We start from the raw sequence: 18,598 nt of genomic DNA, 5'->3' as shown, positions 1-18,598 counted from the left end.
TGGAGGTGCTGACGCATACAAGAGAAGCCTGTAAAACGAGTTTCAGACAGGCCCAGTACGGTGTACTCTGTTTGCTTCCCTTGATGAACCCTCCGCACTTTGAGACTTATTCAGTGTAAGCAACCCACCTCCCCCCTTTGATTATCGTTTGCGAAGGAAATAATTCAGTCTCGTTAAAATCATTTATCGAATTTAGCGCTACTCCTCTCGTCTGGGAGGAGTTCCGAAATCGATTTAAGGAGCCGTTTAACTCGATATTAATGACGACGTCGTGTGAACGGGTACAGCGTTAAACCGGTATATCGGCCATTAAACCAATTTAAAGTCGCAGTGTAGACCTGGCCTCAGGCAGTGTTTTCTGAAAACTAGTTGCCTAACTTAAGCTTTTGTAGGCAGCATTCCAAAGGAGAGTCTTAAGTAGGATAATGAGGTGGCTTTGCAAATGTTTATGAGGAGCTCTTCCCACAAGTGAAGGAATGCATTGTTCACTGAAGAGAGGGCCTCTTGCTTCTAGATCAAAATTGAAGACTTCCTCCCTCCATTTGTGGCAATTTGTTAATAGCCCCATCTTGAGAAGATTATGACCGTTGAGTTTCTGAGGGACCAACTGTGTTGGCACCGTACCATTTGCTGAGGATGTCCACTGAACTTGTGCTGAAATGCTGTCCTTTCCAGACAGATGAAGAACCAATAAGGGATCCAATATTGAGACATTTTGACCAAACTGACTTATTTATGGCACAAGCCTAACATATGACAGCTACAGAACTCCTTCTTGGAGCAGATACCTACATTAAAATTATACTCCCATTTTGAGAAGTGGTTAAGACATTGATACAGATTAGGAAATTTCTTAATCTAATTAATCAGGTATAAACATACAGTCCCTGACCCTCATGAATGAAGTAGTAATTAAGGAAAATACTGTGAATGAGAGACGGAATCTAGGAGCTATATACATGTATGTTGTGGAACTGTTCCAAAATTCTAAGCCATGAAGTGGCACATAATTCCTCTCTCCTATTAACTCTGGCTCTTTCTATTCTTTTACCTAATTCATAGAAGCCCATGGATTCTCTGGAACAAGTATTTATTTTAGCTGCACAAATAGCACAGCACCTGATGGTTCCATGTTGAAAGTTGAATGATTCTAGGGCTAGAGGATTAATGGAATGGGATTAATAAAACATTGACATTTAAAAGACACAGTACATATGTGAAGACTTATTAGCTTTATTTCTGTGGATTTTAGATTAACATTTGAATGTACTGGGGAAGGTAAGACACATGACAATGCTCTATCAAGTAATGACAACCCTGGGATAATGCAATCGAGTTTTGATTTTCCTTTCCCTCCTTATTCTGCCTTTATTCTTCCTTTTCTTCACTGTTTTTGATATTTTTCATTATAAAATAAAAATCTCTCACACACACAACTGCGAACATTTGCTGCTGCTCTGTAACTGTCCCATAATTGGGAAGAACATCGCAGCAGAAAGAAACGGAGCTTGTGAAGGCTGCTAAAAATTCTTAGTTCTTTTTGGCTGTTGCCATTTATTTACCAATGAGGAGGTAACGCCTGCTAGTCACAAACTGATATAGTGGGATCCAGAAAAGTGCCTTACTATTAAACTTTAATGGTGGACAATCTGTTGCTAAGGAACATTTCCTAGGTGGTTGGTCACAGCTTCCACATTTCACAGGGCCGTTTCAAGGAAACTCATACCATTCTGTAAGCTTTGCACTTGTTTATTATAAGAACACAGAGCAGACAGACAGACAGATTACAATCTTCTTTCTAACACACAAAAATACATGTAAATACTACCAATAAAAAAAAAAATCACTGATTATCTCTATACATGACAAGTACACAACCAATAAATATCTTGAATCTAAGGCATATATCACATGCTGCCCATAGCTAGAAGATAAGTACTGCTGCACAGGGTGAGAGTAGAAGAAAGGATTTTTTACATGCTATGGTACCAACTACTTGAAGTTTGAGATATTTTACCAGCCAGATCATAAAATAGATATGCAGATTCGTGGCAAACTTCCGAGGTCTACCTCTATACTTCTCAGCTTCCCAAACACCTCATGCATTGGAGTGGCAGACCTCCACAACATGCGACAAAGGACCAACATTCACAAAAGTCATTTTTGGGCCACACATTCTATATATACAGAACACATCCAAACTAGACATACAAATGTTAATATTTTCCAACAAACATATAAGTTAAATTAATACTTTCAAAGCTACATTTATGGCCATTCTGACCAGCAACTAAGCAAGTCCCTTCCGTGTCTGACTCCCCACTCTCAGCTTCTCTGCATCTCCTACTATCCTATTGCCCCTCCTTTCAAGAGATGCAGCTGCTTTGTTAAGCCTCAATTCTCCAAAGACAAGCATACGAGTACAGCCCCACTAAGTTCAATCAGACCGCTCACATGCTCAAAGTTAAGCACTTGAGTAAGTCTTTGCAGAACATGGTCTTAATTGTGCAAGCTTAGTGAAGAGGAGCTTTCCCAATTTAGCCTAGTTCTGGTTGACAAAATGGAGGCACCCACAGACTGAAGAGGAAAGACTTTAAAAATTTTAGTAAAAAATCAGAAGTCTGCTCCCAAGCAGAGATCTGCTCCGCTCTAATGCACACAGAGTCTAAAATAAGAGTCCGCCCCAAGACAGAAGAATAGAATTCTTCAAGAAAGTCCATTAATATGATGTTGTACAAGTTCAGCCCTGATTCAATTCACACCTCACAGCCAACTGCAAATTGGGGAATGACTAAATTTAAAGGACACACATGCTAAAATGTGTATGAAACTGTTTAAACAAAGAGAGAAAACTGCTCTTGGACCAACACTTTAGTACTATTTTTTAGCCCCGAGGAACGACCAGTTTGTTAACTCTAGAATACGTAATTTTACTGGGCAAAAGAAAACAGAATGAAATAAGAGCTGTGTCAACCTTATAGAGAAAAATAAAATCTGAACACGCAGGACTGATACACAGCAGCATGTTAAAAGAGGAAAGGCACTAAAAGGTACTCCAGTACCAGATGGGCCTCAAGGCACTAAAAAGTACTCCACTACCAGATGAATGAGACCCAATCTGTACAGGAGGATACTAGTTTACAGTACAATTCTCCCCCTCAATGGGGTGCACATTCTATGTTTGCAGGTGAAGCAAGTTCTGGGGCTGTTGTTTTCTAATAACGTGGGAAAACATCAGAATTCTATTTTCAAGTGTAAGCATGCAGATGCTGTTTATGAAGATTATCCCCATGGGGGTGTGAACAAGACAGTAGCTCCATCTTGAAGCTCTCTATAATTGAAAACATTATTGCCCTTCAACCCTGTATCTTCCTCCAGTACCTCAGCTGGACTCTCACTGAGCTGGATTTGCAAAGTGGGCTGATAGATCTGTTTGTGTCCTGGCAGAAGTTCCCACAAGGATATTTTCTTTCATGATACAGTAATAGCCACCTTTTCTCATTCACTGCCTATGGTTCATTGGTCTAGGTTTAACAAGAGAACACACAAATGTTTAGCATTGAGATGGAGCTCCCTGTGCACATAGCACCTGATGCAAGTATTTGTGGAATGAAGAGCAGAATAGTACAGACAGGACTGAAGGACTTCGCTTGACTGCAGGACATCCTCCTCTGAAGGGTGTGAGCAATGTGAATCCAATACACAGAACAAATTCCACCTGCCTTGTAAGCAGGGTACGAGAGTGCAGATCCAGGACTAACCAATCCCAGAACTGTCAGTCTTCATCCAGAACCCTGCTTATAACCAGCACTGCAATGGTGCTTTCAGCATGGAAATTACATACATGGAATCACTGTTCCTAAAGCAAGAGAGACACATGGAAGTGTCAATGTATCACCCAGAGGTACTGGCCAGCATCACAAAGGCCCTGGTTTAATAGATGCCACCACTGAGAGCAACTGAGTGAGGCCACTAGGGATGCACTGTTTTGAATGGTTTATAGAAAGACTGCTGCACAACTTTGCCACAGCATGCTAGGGTTGAGTTTTCCTGGCAATCAGGTGCCAAAAAGGTTGGATGAAGTCTCAGTGCTGATGGAACTACTGACAATCATTGTGAGCAGTGTCTGGAATGCTGCTCGTCAGTAAGGAGAAGAGCTGTGGAAGCAGAGGTTTGCTTCTGTAGCTCTAGAGCCAAAAGCTTTATCCTTCTCTTTAGGAAATCATAGTGTTCAGCTGGATCTGCAGTGAGAGGTGAGATGATCCAGACAGGGATATTTTTGCCTGAATTCCAGTAACAGCAGCTACTTCTTGGGTTTCTCCAGGATGTTCAGGAACTTCCCTCGAGTCATTTCTCTAGCTGAAATCACAAGGGAAAAAAAGATTAATGTCAAACAAACAGGTAGAGCAGGATCATTTATAATATTTAATCAGAGAACAGAAATTCATTCAGAACTGTGCACTGGTGCTAACACATAGCTAAGAATTTTTTTAAATGAAAAAATGAATCTGAACTGCACCTTGAATTCCTGACAGCCTGGAAACATAGGCCACACATTGGAAACTTCGAAGCTCAGCAATAATTCCCACGGCCTGTCTCATTACATACAATCCACACTTTCTATTCCTATTGTGGATAGCCTCATGGTCATGCAAGATCTCATTCTGTCTTTGCACTATCAATCTTTGAATGGTGTAATCCAGAGCTCCATAGCTCTGTCTCAGGGCAATTGTTCCTGGATGCTAAAATCCATCAGAGATTATGGAGTTCTGTCTCTCTCCATTTCAGGATTACTGGTCCCTGGATACTTATGATCTTAAACAGAAATTACACAGCATTCTCTCTCTCCCTTGGCAGTGTTACTCCCTGGATGCTGCAATATAATGGGGTTTATATTCCCTCAATGCAGTTCATCTATGGATGGTGTAATAAAGTAGAGTTTATAGAGCTTTGGTCTTCTCTCTTTGCATTGTCAGTTCCTAGATATTAAATACAGCAAGGCAAGGTTTATATGTCTTTCTCTCACTCTTGGCATCATCAATCTCTGGTTGCTGTATTACAGCAGAGTTTATACAGCCACTTTCCTGCACAAAACATTTCTGACTTGTGAGCCCATAGGCTCTGGCAGAGCCACCCTAATACAATCTTTGTCCCACAATCACAATACAAAATATAGACAGCATGATTAGTGACCGAGCCCTGGAGAGACGGGTTTCCTCACCTTTTCAGCTCTTTTCAGTAAAGGCTTTAGTAAGCTCTGTGCTGGTGAAAGGTTCCTGACTGACAACCCAGGGAACATGGAGTCCTTTATTCACAGAACAGGTATAGGAACAGTGCAAGTTTCCTACACTAAACCTAGAGAGAACACCCTCAAGGGATGAGATGGGATTTTAGTTTTTATAGGGTCCATTCACAGTTCTTGATCTCTCTACTGAGAAGAACAGCAAAAATGACAAATAATGCCTGTAGAAACTAAACTAATTTCACATCAGCTACTACACACCCATCATCAGGCAAAGACATTTGGTCACTACTCATCTGGCTGATTAGAACTCATGCCCTACCATTGAAAGACCTCAGATGCCATCCTCAATTCCCTAAACTACCGATCTTTACTTCCCTACCTGAAGAAGCTGTATCCAGTAGCTGGCTGTTTCTGCTAAAACAGTCAACAGTGAAATAGCTAATGCTGGTATAAATTGGCATGATTAGGTTTCAGAGTCAACACTCTGTTGAAATGACTGGGACACATCTCAGCTATTAGAGCTTTTGTTTCAGGCTGCCTGCAGACTCAGGCAGACATTACTGCATCAGTGACACTGGTTCATGTTTTCAATCATGATGGCTAGAAATTTATTTTTTAAAATGTAAACATGGATTCTGGAGCACAATTCCAAAAAAAAAAGGATGAACTCTATGGCAGGTTCCATGGCTGAGGAATTGCAGAACACACAGGGTCCTCCCATTATATTGAAGAACAGTCCTTTGTCTAAAGAACTGGACTGGCATTCAGGAAATCTGGGATCTATTCCCAGCCCTGCCCTTGATTCATTTTGTGAGCCCAGGAAACCATTTACTCCATTTGATCCTCAATTTCCCCACCTGCAAAATGGGTGTAATAATAAAAATATCTGTTTGCCTCCCAGGGTGTTAATACCAATAAAGTGGCTCTGAGACTCCCGGATGGAAGGAGCTGGAGAAGGGCAGAGGGTGGTTTGGATTTTTTGGTTCAGAACTATATTGTTATAAATAAACCAAGAATGTGATTAATAAAAATGTGAATTTTCTAGAGGTTTCAGTTTGAAACAGACTCTTCAATGCAAGCAGCTCCCTGACACTGCCATGCTTCACACTATCTAACTGTGCAGCGTTGTAAAATGCTATTGTGGAGAAAGCACAAAATCCAGCTACAGCATTCTCAGCTGATAGAGTGGCAAGATTTCCTAAAAATCAGACCCATATAGGAGATATACGCATGTATGACAATTCCGTTCCCCCAAAGAGGGTTGCACCCTATAAATCAAGCACTGAGCATAGACTCCTTCTGTGCTCTGAGTGAAATTACTGTGGGTTGGGAGTTGCTCCAGAGCACGTGCCCTCCTGTTCACTTGTCATCGGAGATGTTAACATTTCTGATTAATTCACAGACCTCTCATTTTATTCTTCATTCCTTTATCCTTGCTATCCTACTCTGCTGTAGCTTAAGATTCTTACCGACCTGCTACAATAATCACCGCCCGTTCTTCCCCCCGCCCAACCTGGTGAAATTGTTTAGTGATGCCAACCGCGCTTTTAATTTGCAAGACATCAGACACAGAGGTAATTTATACCAACATCTGTTCATTTCTGACTTCTGAAACAAACTCGCACATGCTGCTACAAAATCCCATTAGGAGCAGGAGGCAGCCTTCTGCTATTCTGTATTTCTCTTCTCCACATACAGGCTATGTCAGGGCTCTATTTTTAAAGGTATGACACCAAACTAAGAGAAGGGTCCCACATGTTTGTAAATGTATAGAGATTGCCATGAAGTACATCCTCTTAATGCAAACAAATCCAAGCCAAACTGTAAAGGCAAGTTTACACAAATATTTACAATCTTGTTTTCCCCGCTCTGCATGACTCTCTGATCTTCCCAAGAACCACAGGTCAGTGTATTGCTGGTAAACACAGGACACATCCAGATTACGGGGCTCTGCGTTCAAACATCTTAGCTATTCCTTCCTTTTTTTAATTTGCTTTGGAGTCTTTCCTGAACATGAGTGTTTCATAATAAAGTCTCCAGTATTAAAAGTGCTCCATCTACCCAGCTCCTGTTAATTTTTTTATGATGGGAATAGCATTTTCAGGTGGGCATCTTGGAGTTGTTTGGGTTGCTGTAGAAGCTGGAGAATGAAGAAACCATCTCTATGTTCTAAAAGTGATTGCAGTCAAAGGGAAAGACCATAAAACCTATCTTAAGCAACTGCCCAAGGGAACAGCAAAAGCCAGTTGCCTAGTAGACAGAGGTGGTGGATCTTTTAATTAAAAGGCTGGACAAAAAATGTACTGGAAGCCTTTGGGATAGTTTAAAATGGTTGCTTAAACCAGGCACTTGTCTAATGGTGGTGTGGTCTTAGCGCAGGTTTCATTATACCAGCAAACAGACACCACAGAGTCTGTGCAGCATAAAATAGAAGCATGAATCTCCATGTCAAGTCACAATTTACAACCCTTCCTATGCTGTGCATCTATCACTACAATAGAAAATCAACAATGGATACGATCCCAATAGCCTGGTTACAAATTAATCTCCGCAGTTAGGTGGGGAAAGGGGGGGGGTGAGTATTGAAGATCACAGAAAAACACCTTTTAAAGATGTTATCAGCCTAGGTTACAATAAAAGTCGAGCATTTAAGCAGATCCTCCATTTCCTCAGACTGCATAAAGCACTGGCATCAGACTGCTGTAAATAATGGGGATCCCTGACTCAGGAATTACATTTTCTGCCTTGGAAGAGGTGGATCTCAGAGCATGTATTGGACAGGAGAGATCAAGGCGGAAAAGGGAAGCTGTGATTTCCACTTGCTCAGAGGGTGGAGTTAGCTTTAATATAATCTCTTCTTTAGAACTTCAATCCCTCAATCCTGCATTTAGCCTTGTTGCCTTGTGCTCCTGTTCTACTACAACTGTCCCCAAACTGCCTCCTGCAGTAAATTTTGTGGCTGCTGGCTGAAAAGATTCACTGGTACAGATTGATTTCTTACAAGTGAAGAGATGAGGGATTACCAAAAGCAGCCCTGGCTAACAAGATTGGGTGCAGAATCTCCTGCTAGAGCAGCCCACTCTGCCAGCACTTTGCATCCTTTCACTATGACATATGGGTTTCATTACACAAAGATTTTCCTGATTTTAACTTTGAGGCGATTACATTGGAAACTCAGAGCCATCTTTACATCTGTAGCAATTTAAAGGTTAAGTAACTTTTTAATCAAATGACAAAAACTCATAATGTTTTGCCTCCAATCGAAAATGAAAACTGCTGCTCCGGATGTTCCTTTTAGTGACAATTTAATTAGAAAAGAACACTCTGCTGGAGATGTTGGGAATCAATGAGAATGGACCCCCATCTCATAAACAGCCTTCTCATGCATATGACAACATAATACAAACTGTGTCATAAGGCCTGGGATAGCCAGGAAATAATGGAGGATTACTGCGGTAAAACCAGTAATGAAAACAGTGACTTACACTTATATAAGCAACTTTCACCCAGAAGGATCCCAAAGTGATATACATACACCCACACACCACTCTGTTATACCCATACACAAATATACACACACACGATTACACATAAACAATGCATGTGGGGATATCTTTGCAACAGAATAATGTGACAAAACTGCATATATCACGAACCTTTGGCCATTACACCTGCCCTCTGCTCACTAACCCATCTCTTCTGGGACTTATTCTAGCATTCCAAGCCTATGAGCAGTTTCAAATTGCAGATATTTAAAAATGCAATCAACCTGACAAAAACATTTCCTCCTTTCTTCCACAAACTCACTTCTCAAAATTACACTGGACTAAAATATAGGACAGGCTCAGCCCTGGACCAGTAACAGAGCTAAATTCAAATATTTTGCTACTTTTCAGGCTTGGAAACTGACTTTCTCCCCTATGAAAGGGGAGATTTTCTCACCTTCCCAATGAGGAACACACAAATTGGTTTTAGACCTGAAAGATCCTGAGATATCGGACTTTGAATATTTGCCTTTTTTTTCTTTTTTTTTCTTTTTCTTTTTTTTTTGTAAAAAAAAAAAAAAAAAGACTATTTTAGACAAATTTTAAAGGTTTAAAACATTTAACTGTTGTAGTTTTCCTCTTCCTTTGAGTCCTGTACAGTTGGACTTCTGGTAATTAAAGAATCTGGCCTTACAGATTTTAAAAAGCCCAAATTATGTTTTTTAAAAATATTTCTGAATTATTTCTAGAATAGTTTTTCTTTAGATCACTTCACACAATCACATATTCTAATTCTGCTACAGATTTAAATATTTTATGATCCCTCCTTCCTCATCCCATTGCTGGTTGGTTTCTCATGAATGCTGCCCTGATCTAATTCATTTCACATCAACTTCCCCCACAGTATTCTGTTGATTGCTTTTAAAACATTCCCCATTTCCTAAGGTCATTTTTTTTCAGGTGCCCATCTTGTAGCCAGTTTTCCAGTTAAATTATTGTGCTTTGATCAGATTACCAGCCAACACCGGGAACCTAATAAAAGACATGGTGCTTAACTGTAGAACTACTACATCACTACAGGGATGGCAAAACCAAAGTACTTTCCCTTGACTCTAAATACGAAGAATGGCCAGGGGAGCTGTCCAAGGCTGGGAGAAGCCTACCTTGGAGGGAGAGAGAGAGGCGAGCAGCAGGAGATGGTTTTTATCTTATTAGCCAAGAAGGTCCGTTGTAATAGGGATGACTTCTCTTGGACTGAGCAGACAGCATTAGGGCAGGAAGACACAAAGACATTCTTGGTTTAACACATGGAGGGCCCTGGGAGAGCTCACTGATGAGCAATGGGTAAGATTCTTACTTGCCTTAGCCCTGGTCTGCACTATTAGATTAGGTCAAATTTAGCCACGTTAGGTCGATTTTATATGCAATGCATCTACACAACCAACCCTGTTCCGTTGACCTAAAGGGCTCTTAAAATCAACTGCTGTACTCCTCCCTGGTGAGGGGAGTAGCACTAAAATCGACCTTGATGGGTCGAATTTGGGGTACCGCAGATGCAATTCGACAGTATTGGCCTCCAGAGCTGTCCCAGAGTGCTCCAATGTGACCGCTCTGGACAGCACTTTCAACTCTGATGCACTAGCCAAGTACACAGGAAAAGCCCCAAGAAATTTTGAATTTCATTTCCCGTTTGGTCAGAGTGGCGAACTCAGCAGCACAGGTGACCATGCAGTCCCAGAATCGCAAACGAGCTCCAGCATGGACCGAACAGGAGACACTGGATCTGATTGCTGTATGGGGAGAAGAATCTGTGCAGGCCGAACTCTGATCAAATAGAAGAAATGCTAATATATGCGCCAAAATCGCACAAGGCATGGTGGAGAGAGGCTACAACAGGGACACAGCAGTGCCGCATGAAAATTAAGGAGCTCAGACAAGCCTACCAAACAACAAAGGAGGCAAATGGTCGCTCCAGGTCAGAACCCCACATGCCGCTTCTGTGACCAGCTGCGTGGCATTCTAGGGGGGACCCTACCTTTACCCCACCACTGTCCATGGACACCTGCAAGGGGGGAATCTCATGCAACAGGGAGGAGGATTTTGTGGAGGAGGAGGAGGAGGAGGAGAATGTGCAGCAGGCAGCCAGGACCTTTTCATCAACCCGGAGCCAGTACCCTCCCAAGGCGGGTTCCCGGACCTTGAAGACGGAGAATGCACCTCTGGTGAGTGCACATTTGTCACTATACTACAGGGTTTAAAAGCAATTGTGTTTAATATTGGATTTGCCCTGAAGATTTGGGATGCATTTGTGGCCAGTACAGCTACTGGAAAAGTCTGTTAACTTGTCTGGGATGGAGCGGGAATCCTCCAGGGACACCTCCATGAAGCTCTCCTGGAGGTACTCTGAAAGCCTTTGCAGGTTTCTGGGGAGGGCTGCCTTATTTCATCCTCCATGGTTGTCTGAAATCATTGCAGCACAAAGCATGGCAGTGAATGGTCCTGGGTTTTGGTTGCATTCAAGCAACTTTTGGTCTATATCTTTCTGTGTTAGCCTCAGGAGAGTGATATCATTCATGGCCACCTGGCTGAAATAGGGGAATTTTTGTAAGGGAACAGTAAAAGGACCCCGTTCATGCTGGGCTATTTGTGCTGGGCTAAAATGGATCATCCCTGAGAATAGCCACGAGGTGCGGGGAGGGGTGAAGGGATCATCCCAGAGAATAGCCACACAGTGGGGTGGGGGGAGGGGCATGCTGCATATCCACCTCTAAACTGCAGCCCCTCCTTTTAAATGCCAAACCCAATTGACATTGCTTGCTATGGGAAAGGAGGGTGCTGCAGTTTAAAACCATTCTCACATGTTATGAAGGTGGAAGAAGCCAACCCCGCGTACCCTTTGGCTTACCATGGCTGCCTGGAAACCAAATTCTGTTGCCTAGTCGTGTGTGACGTGTCACCATACCGGCAGGCGCTCAATATAAAAGGCAAAATGCGACCTTATACCTAAAGCACATGTGCTGTCTGCTGTGAATTGCTTGATTCACTGTGAAAGAGTCTCCCTTTTGTTCTCAGAAATATATCTTAAATTCTACACTCCCTTTTTATCTCACTGCAGGTGCATATGTTTCTATGCTTCCTCTATCATCTCCATCCCAGAGGTTATCGCAGATTAGAAAGCAAAAAAACCCACACTCGCGATGACACGTTCTTGAGGTCATGCAGTCCTCCCGCACTGATAGGGCACAGCTGAATGCATGGAGGTATACAGTGACAGAGGCCAGGAAAGCATACAGTGATTGCGATGAGAAGAGGCAGGAGGCGATGCTGAGGCTAAAGGGGGAGCAAACGGACATGCTCAGTCATTTGGTGTAGCTGCAAGAAATGCAACAAGAGCATAGACCACCACTGCATCTATGCCCTCCTCCCCAAGTTCCATATCCTCCTCACGCAGACACCCAAGAACATGGAGAGGGGGGCGCTCTGGACATGCAGCCACTCCACTCCAGAGGGTGGCCCAAGCAACAGAAGGCTGTCATTCAAACAGTTTTGATTTGTAGTGTGGCTACAATAAGCAATGTGGCCTTGTCCTTTCCTCCTCCCCCAACCCAACCGGGCTATGTTGTCACTTATCTCACTTTTTTTTTTTAATTAATAAAGAATTAATGGTTTCAAAACAATAGTGACTTTATTTCCTTTGCCAGCTGTGATCAAAGGGGGGAGGGTAGTTGGCTTACAGGGAATTAAAATCAACAAAGGGGACAGGTTAGCATCCAGGAGAAACACACACAACTGTCACACCATAGTCTGGCCAGTCATGAAACTCATTTTCAAAGACTCTCTGATGCGCAGTGCACCTAGCTGTGCTCTTCTAATCGCCCTGGTGTCTGACTGCTCAAAATCGGTCACAAGGTGATTTGCCTCAACCTTCCACCCCGCCATAAACATCTCCCCCTTACTCTCACAGATATTATGGAGCACACAGCCAGCTGCAATAACAATGGGAATATTGGTTGCGTTGAGGTCTAACATAGTCAGCAAACAGTGCCAGTGAGCTTTTAAATGTCCAAAGGCACATTCTACCACCGTTCTACACTTGCTCAGCCTATAGTTGAACTGCTCCTTACTACTATCCAGACTGCCTGTGTATGGCTTCATGAGCCACGGAAGCAAGGGGTAGGCTGGGTCTCCAAGGATAACTATTGGCATTTCAACATCCTCAAGAGTAATTTTCTGGTCTGGGAAGTAAGTTCTTTCTTGCAGCTATTCAAACAGCCCGGAGCTCCTAAAGATGCGAGCATCATGCACCTTTCCCGGCCATCCCACGTTGATGTCAGTGAAATGTCCCTTATAATCTACCAGTGCTTGCAGCACCATTGAGAAGTACCCCTCGCGGTTTATGTACTGGTTGGCAAGGTGGTCCAGTGCCAAGATAGAGATATGTGTTCCGTCTATTGCCCCACCACAGTTAGGGAACCCCATTGCAGCAAAGCCATCCTCTATGACCTGCACATTTCCCAGAGTCACTACCCTTGCTAGCAGAAGGTTATTGATTGCCTTGGCTACTTGGATCACAGCAGCTCCCACAGTAGATTTGTCCACTCCAAATTGATTCCAAACTGACCGGTAGCAGTCAGGCACTGCAAGCTTCCACAGGGCTATTGCCACTCGCTTCTCAACTGTCAGGGCAGCTCTCATCTTGGTATTCCTGCGCTTCATGGCGGGGGGAAAGCAACTCACAAAGTTCCAGGAAAGTGGCCTTATGCATGTGAAAGCTTCACAGCCACTGGGAATCATCCCATACCTGCAACACTATGCGGTCCCACTAGTCTGTGCTTGTTTGCCAGGCCCAGAACTGGCATTCCACTGAATCAACTTGCCCCACTGCCGCCATGATGTCCCGTGCTTTCAGGAACATCTGTGTCCATGTCCTCCTCACAACCGTCCTCGTGCTGGCGGCTCCTAACCAGGTTCTGCACATACTGCAGGATAATGCACAAGGTGTTTACTATGCTCACAACAGCAGCAATGAGCTGAGCGGGCTCCATGCTTGCCGTGCTACGGCATCTGCAAGAATAACCCAGTAAAAAAGGCGCAAAATGATTGTCTGCCATTGCTTTCACAGAGGAGGGAAGGAGGGAAGGAGGAAGGGGAGATTAACAACATGTACCCAAAACCACCCATGACGATGTTTTTGCACCATCAGGCATTGGAAGCTTAACCCAGAATTCCAATGGGCAGCGGAGACTGCGGGGACTGTGGGATAGCTGCCCACAATGCACTGCTCCATGAGTCGATTCTAGCTGATTTAATTCGCTTAGTGGGGACATATACAATAGACTGTATAAAATCGCTTTCTAAAGATCGAATTCTATAAAATCAACCTAATTTCGTAGTGTAGACATACCCTTAGCTTGTGAAAGTCAATGGCAAAGCTTACTCTTTTGTCTGGGCTCCATTATTAGCACATTTGGGGGACACTACAGGGGCAGTACTAAGGAGTACAGAGGCATTTGTATGATAATCAGCCCCAGGAGACACAGATAGAAAACCCAGATGCAACCTATTTACAAAAACACAAACTAAAACAGCGAACTATGTGAAGATTAAAATTACTACACTAACCCTAAAAAGACACAACAGAATGGCTTGTATCAGCCAAGGTCTATGGGACACAGCAGGGCAAGAGAGGTCAGTCACCCTGCTTCAAAAACTCTGATAATGCAAGAGGAGAGTCCTGTACCCTCTTACTTCCCAGGGGGTCTTAGCTCCTCTCCTACCAGACATACTTATAAGCAGAATGACCAGATTCCACCAGTCCCATGAACACTTGGTAGATGTTAGGAATTTGGCCTGCTCCATCCTATCCTTCACACTTCATAAAAAGAACCCTGACTGCTCTGCTGACCCAATCTCTCTCGGATATGGCTGCTAAATAAAAACCTCAGTGTCCTGGTGTGTGTGGACCCATGAAGCAGCCCCAGACCAGTAAATAACTGGAGGAGTTCTCTCTGAAGAACAGTAGTTAGCAGATGCCATCTCCATCTCCTTCGCAGAGGACAGAGGACAAGACTACCTGAAATATGCTTTAGTTCAACTTGTGCTTAAGAAACCATCTCTGGACACTGAGTGTCTACCCAGTCATTAACTGCTTTTGAGGGAAGGTGACCAAGGATTGAGCAGCTGCCAGAAGGAGCATCTGTATGAAGCAATATTTTCTACTCCTGTAGCACCTTTTACTCTTGGATCTTAGAGCACGCTGCAAACAATTTAATCAAGCTTCCCTGGGAGGCCAACTACTTTCATTCCCATTTTACAGAGTGAGTAACTGAGCCTCAGAGAAGGGAAGTGACTTATAGACACATACTAAGCAACGAGTCAGAAGAGAATCAGAAGAAGAGGCTATGAGTCAGGACTTTCAGTCTTTTCTTAAAGCACGAAACCCCACTGTGACATCCTTCCTTCTGGTTCTGTCCATGTGAGCACTACATTGTGACTGATAAATGATCTGAGAGTGATGGATCAAGACTGTCCATACAGGTACTGTTGCACCTATAACTTGTTTTAAAAACAAGGGGTCATGAGGTGCTGCAGACTCGACTCCCTGGGTCAAGTTGGGTGCACGTGACTGCTCCTAGTTGGTTATGGGAGAGCTTCAGCTGATGGTAGGCAATTACTGGAGGTGATCAAGTACCACATATAATAATTTAACTCAACACATTTAGCCTCCCTTACAATCTCCTTGTGATTTCCTCACAAAGGTACTTGTACAAATAATTTCTCTCTGTGGACTGACTGCCAAGCGTTTACATTCTTTCCATTTCTCCACTGGCTCCCCTCCCTACCCTGCCTACTCAAAAACACAACATTTCTAGACTCCAGACTCACATCAAGCTGCAGAGATGAATGCTCAAGGAACTTCAAACGTATAAGAATTTGGACACTGTTGGCTTACGTACAGACAGCCAATGCCAGACCAGGTATAAACCCGCAGAAGGGGCAGTGACGTCCCAGCCCAGGCCCAGAGAGCCACTAAGATCTAGTTCCAGGTCAAGAACATGAGGAGCGTATAGCTATTTTGTTTCAAGTGACCTAAATAGTACGATGAAACTCCTACAGCACCTCCACTTCAGGAGCTGGCAGCAGTCAGCATCCCATGAGGGTGAAGGCCTGATCCCCTTGACCCTCTGAGCAGGGAAAGAGTTACATCTCCTCTCCGTGAAGCCAATAAAAACCTCTCTTGATTATAATTTAGATAAGAGCCACTGGATTGAATAATAATGTCTGAAACTCCCCTGGCTGTTTCACCTTGAGACGTCCATCACTGGGTTAAACATGATGCTAATTGCATTTGGATTGATTAATTTCTCTCACTCCTGTCTATTCGAATAATGCTTAACAAAATAATCACAGCACCCAGAGCCAAATCTTCTTCGTCAAAGGAATGAAGCCATCAGAACCAGCAGAGATGAAAGAAATGAAGATGACCCGTAATTACTGCTACGGTGATATCATTACCATATTACAGAAAATGAGTGTATGGGGGGGGGGGGAGCGGGAGGCCTATGATTATTATTTATTTTTTTAATGGAACCTTACGTCCCAAGAATACAGATCTGACACAGTGGAACATACAGAAATGCAGGACTGAAAAAATATAAATCCTGTGCATTAAATTGCAAAATACAGTGAACACTGAGGCTCTAGATATATCATCAAGTGTGTTGTGCTGTGAGCTGGTGTTATTCACACCACTATTTTTTTCATACCAGTAACACTTTGTATATGACTAGCAGATTTAAGATGTCTATCTCCCTACAGAAATCCTCATACGTCCACAGTAGCACTTACCCTTAATTCTGACACTAACAATGATGTTGTTTTAATATCATTACAGGTGGTCTTGTTCCAAAGCTTGGCATTCAGTTGTTAAACTGTAAAATCCAGTTCTGCATTCAAAGGAAAGCTTCTCTGCTAGAGACAGTTATTCTTAAATGGTAATTCCTCATTGAAACAGGATGTCAATTCAGTGGCCAGACAGACTAGAAAATGACTTAAAATTGTTCATTATTGTGGTTCCATACAGGTATCAAATGTATCTAGTCCGGAAGAATTTAAACTAGGATTAAAAAAAAAAAAATTTCCAGCCAAAAGAAAGCCCTTCTGCTCTGTTTATTCTCCAAAATACACTCTCCAAGCCCCACTCATTTGAGAAACAAATAGCTTGGCAACTGTATAAGATCTTCAAACACCTGTGCTCTACAATTCTAATTGTGGTTTATACAGTTCACTTCTCTCAGTGCTGGTTATGTCTGCCCCTAGTCTCTGACTGAAGACACAAAATACACAACCAACATCTTAAAATATTTATTCTGGAGTAAAGCCAAGGTCAAATACACAGAAAAATTTCACATGTCCCCCACCCCCCAAAAAATCAAGACCTGAGACAAAGATCTGAATCATGAAGCTAATTAAATACAGAAAAATGATGTTCAAATCACTTTTAAAAATGAAGAAACAGAAACTCAATATATACATCTGATATTAAACTAGTATTAAACCATTTGCAGCATGAAAGGTGAGGATTTTTTTCCCCTAAGTGCTTGTGAGAAGTGCTAGACCAGGGGTAGCCAACCTATGGCATGTGTGCCGAAAGCGGCATGCGAGCAGATTTCCAGTGGAACTCACATTGCCCAGTTCCTGGCCACCGATCCAGGGGGACTCTGCATTTTAATTTAATTTTAAATGAAGCTTCTTAAACATTTTTAAAACCTTATTTAATTTACATACAACAATCGTTTGGTTATATATTCTAGACTGAGAGAAAGAGACCTTCTAAAAACGTTAACATGTATAACTGGCACATGAAACCTTACATTAGAGTGAATAAATGAAGACTCGGCACAGCACTTCTGAAAGATTGCCGACCTCTGTGCTAGACTGATCTCAGTGGGCCTAAGCGCCTCGAGTTATCTTCAGACTAGTTACAGGATGGACAGGCTTTCTCCAACAGATGTGCCTCACCCCTGACCTCTAGGGCAGTGATGTGCTTCCAACATTTTAACAAGGGTATCTCTCAATGTTTTTCCACCTCAGTTTGTGACAAAACATTCCCTGAGGAAAGTACCTTCTTCACTCTCACCCCTCTTGTGCAAAATATCCATCTGTTCCACAGTCCCTCACAAAACCTATCAATCTTTCCACACACACCCCAATTCACCAATGCATCCATCCTCAACAGGTGGGCCCAGTAATAATTGACCTATCATGCTTCCCCCACCCCAGCACCTCATGGAAGCTCCTCTAAGTGGTGGTTTCCCTACCTAACAACCTTTGGTGGAAGCAGTGAGAGCAAACAGATTGTACTGAGGCCTCTGGCTGTGGGATGGTTGAGTGGTGAGTGGGTCCCCACTGGTAGTGGGCTGAGAGAGTGCGCAGTTGCAGGGGACAGGTTTTTGGTTTTTGAGGTGAGCAAGCATCCCCTGGAGGAAGCTGGTGTGTGCATATGGGAGACTGGGTAGAGGGGTTCTACCCTAGCTGATGAGTAATGTTGGAGAGGGCCCCAAGCTTGCGGGAGGTAGGATGTGGTAGTAGGTGTCTACTGGCTGGTGGTGAGAAACGGTTCTCTCAAAGTAACAGCTCTTCAAAGTCCAACCTGAGGCTAGCCAGGTCTTGGATAATTCTGAGCACAGGAGCCAGTGAGAGCAAAGGGATTAGAGTTGTCAGGGTAGAGAGTATTACATATTCATAGTACAGTAACTGAAAAATATTGTGTAGTGATTATGTAAATCTCTAGACTCTGACTGGCTAATAATGGCTGTCAGAAAGCCAGAATATAGGGATACAAACTGTATGGTTATGCAAGTCAGGA

The 18,598-nt window shown here is 43.0% G+C and overlaps 1 protein-coding gene across 3 annotated transcripts in view; it reads right to left on the bottom strand.

The window, feature by feature from the left end:
• Positions 1-340: 340 nt before the first annotated feature.
• Positions 341-18,598, bottom strand: part of LIN52 (lin-52 DREAM MuvB core complex component) — a 69,755-nt gene continuing 51,497 nt past the window's right edge. The window contains exon 6 of one of the 3 annotated variants that reach the window (XM_032801972.2): positions 341-1,156. In XM_032801972.2, coding sequence (XP_032657863.1) covers positions 945-1,156 — 212 coding nt within the window. In that variant the 3' untranslated portion in view covers positions 341-944. Of the gene's footprint in view, positions 1,157-1,733; positions 4,360-11,921; positions 12,061-18,598 lie in introns of those variants that run through there. The other 2 variants (XM_032801975.2, XM_075065534.1) reach the window with 2 other exon arrangements.

The sequence above is a fragment of the Chelonoidis abingdonii genome, chromosome 4 (genome assembly GCF_003597395.2).
Source record: "Chelonoidis abingdonii isolate Lonesome George chromosome 4, CheloAbing_2.0, whole genome shotgun sequence".
Classification (NCBI taxonomy): Eukaryota; Metazoa; Chordata; order Testudines; family Testudinidae; genus Chelonoidis; species Chelonoidis abingdonii.
This window is presented reverse-complemented; position numbering and strand designations above follow the sequence as displayed.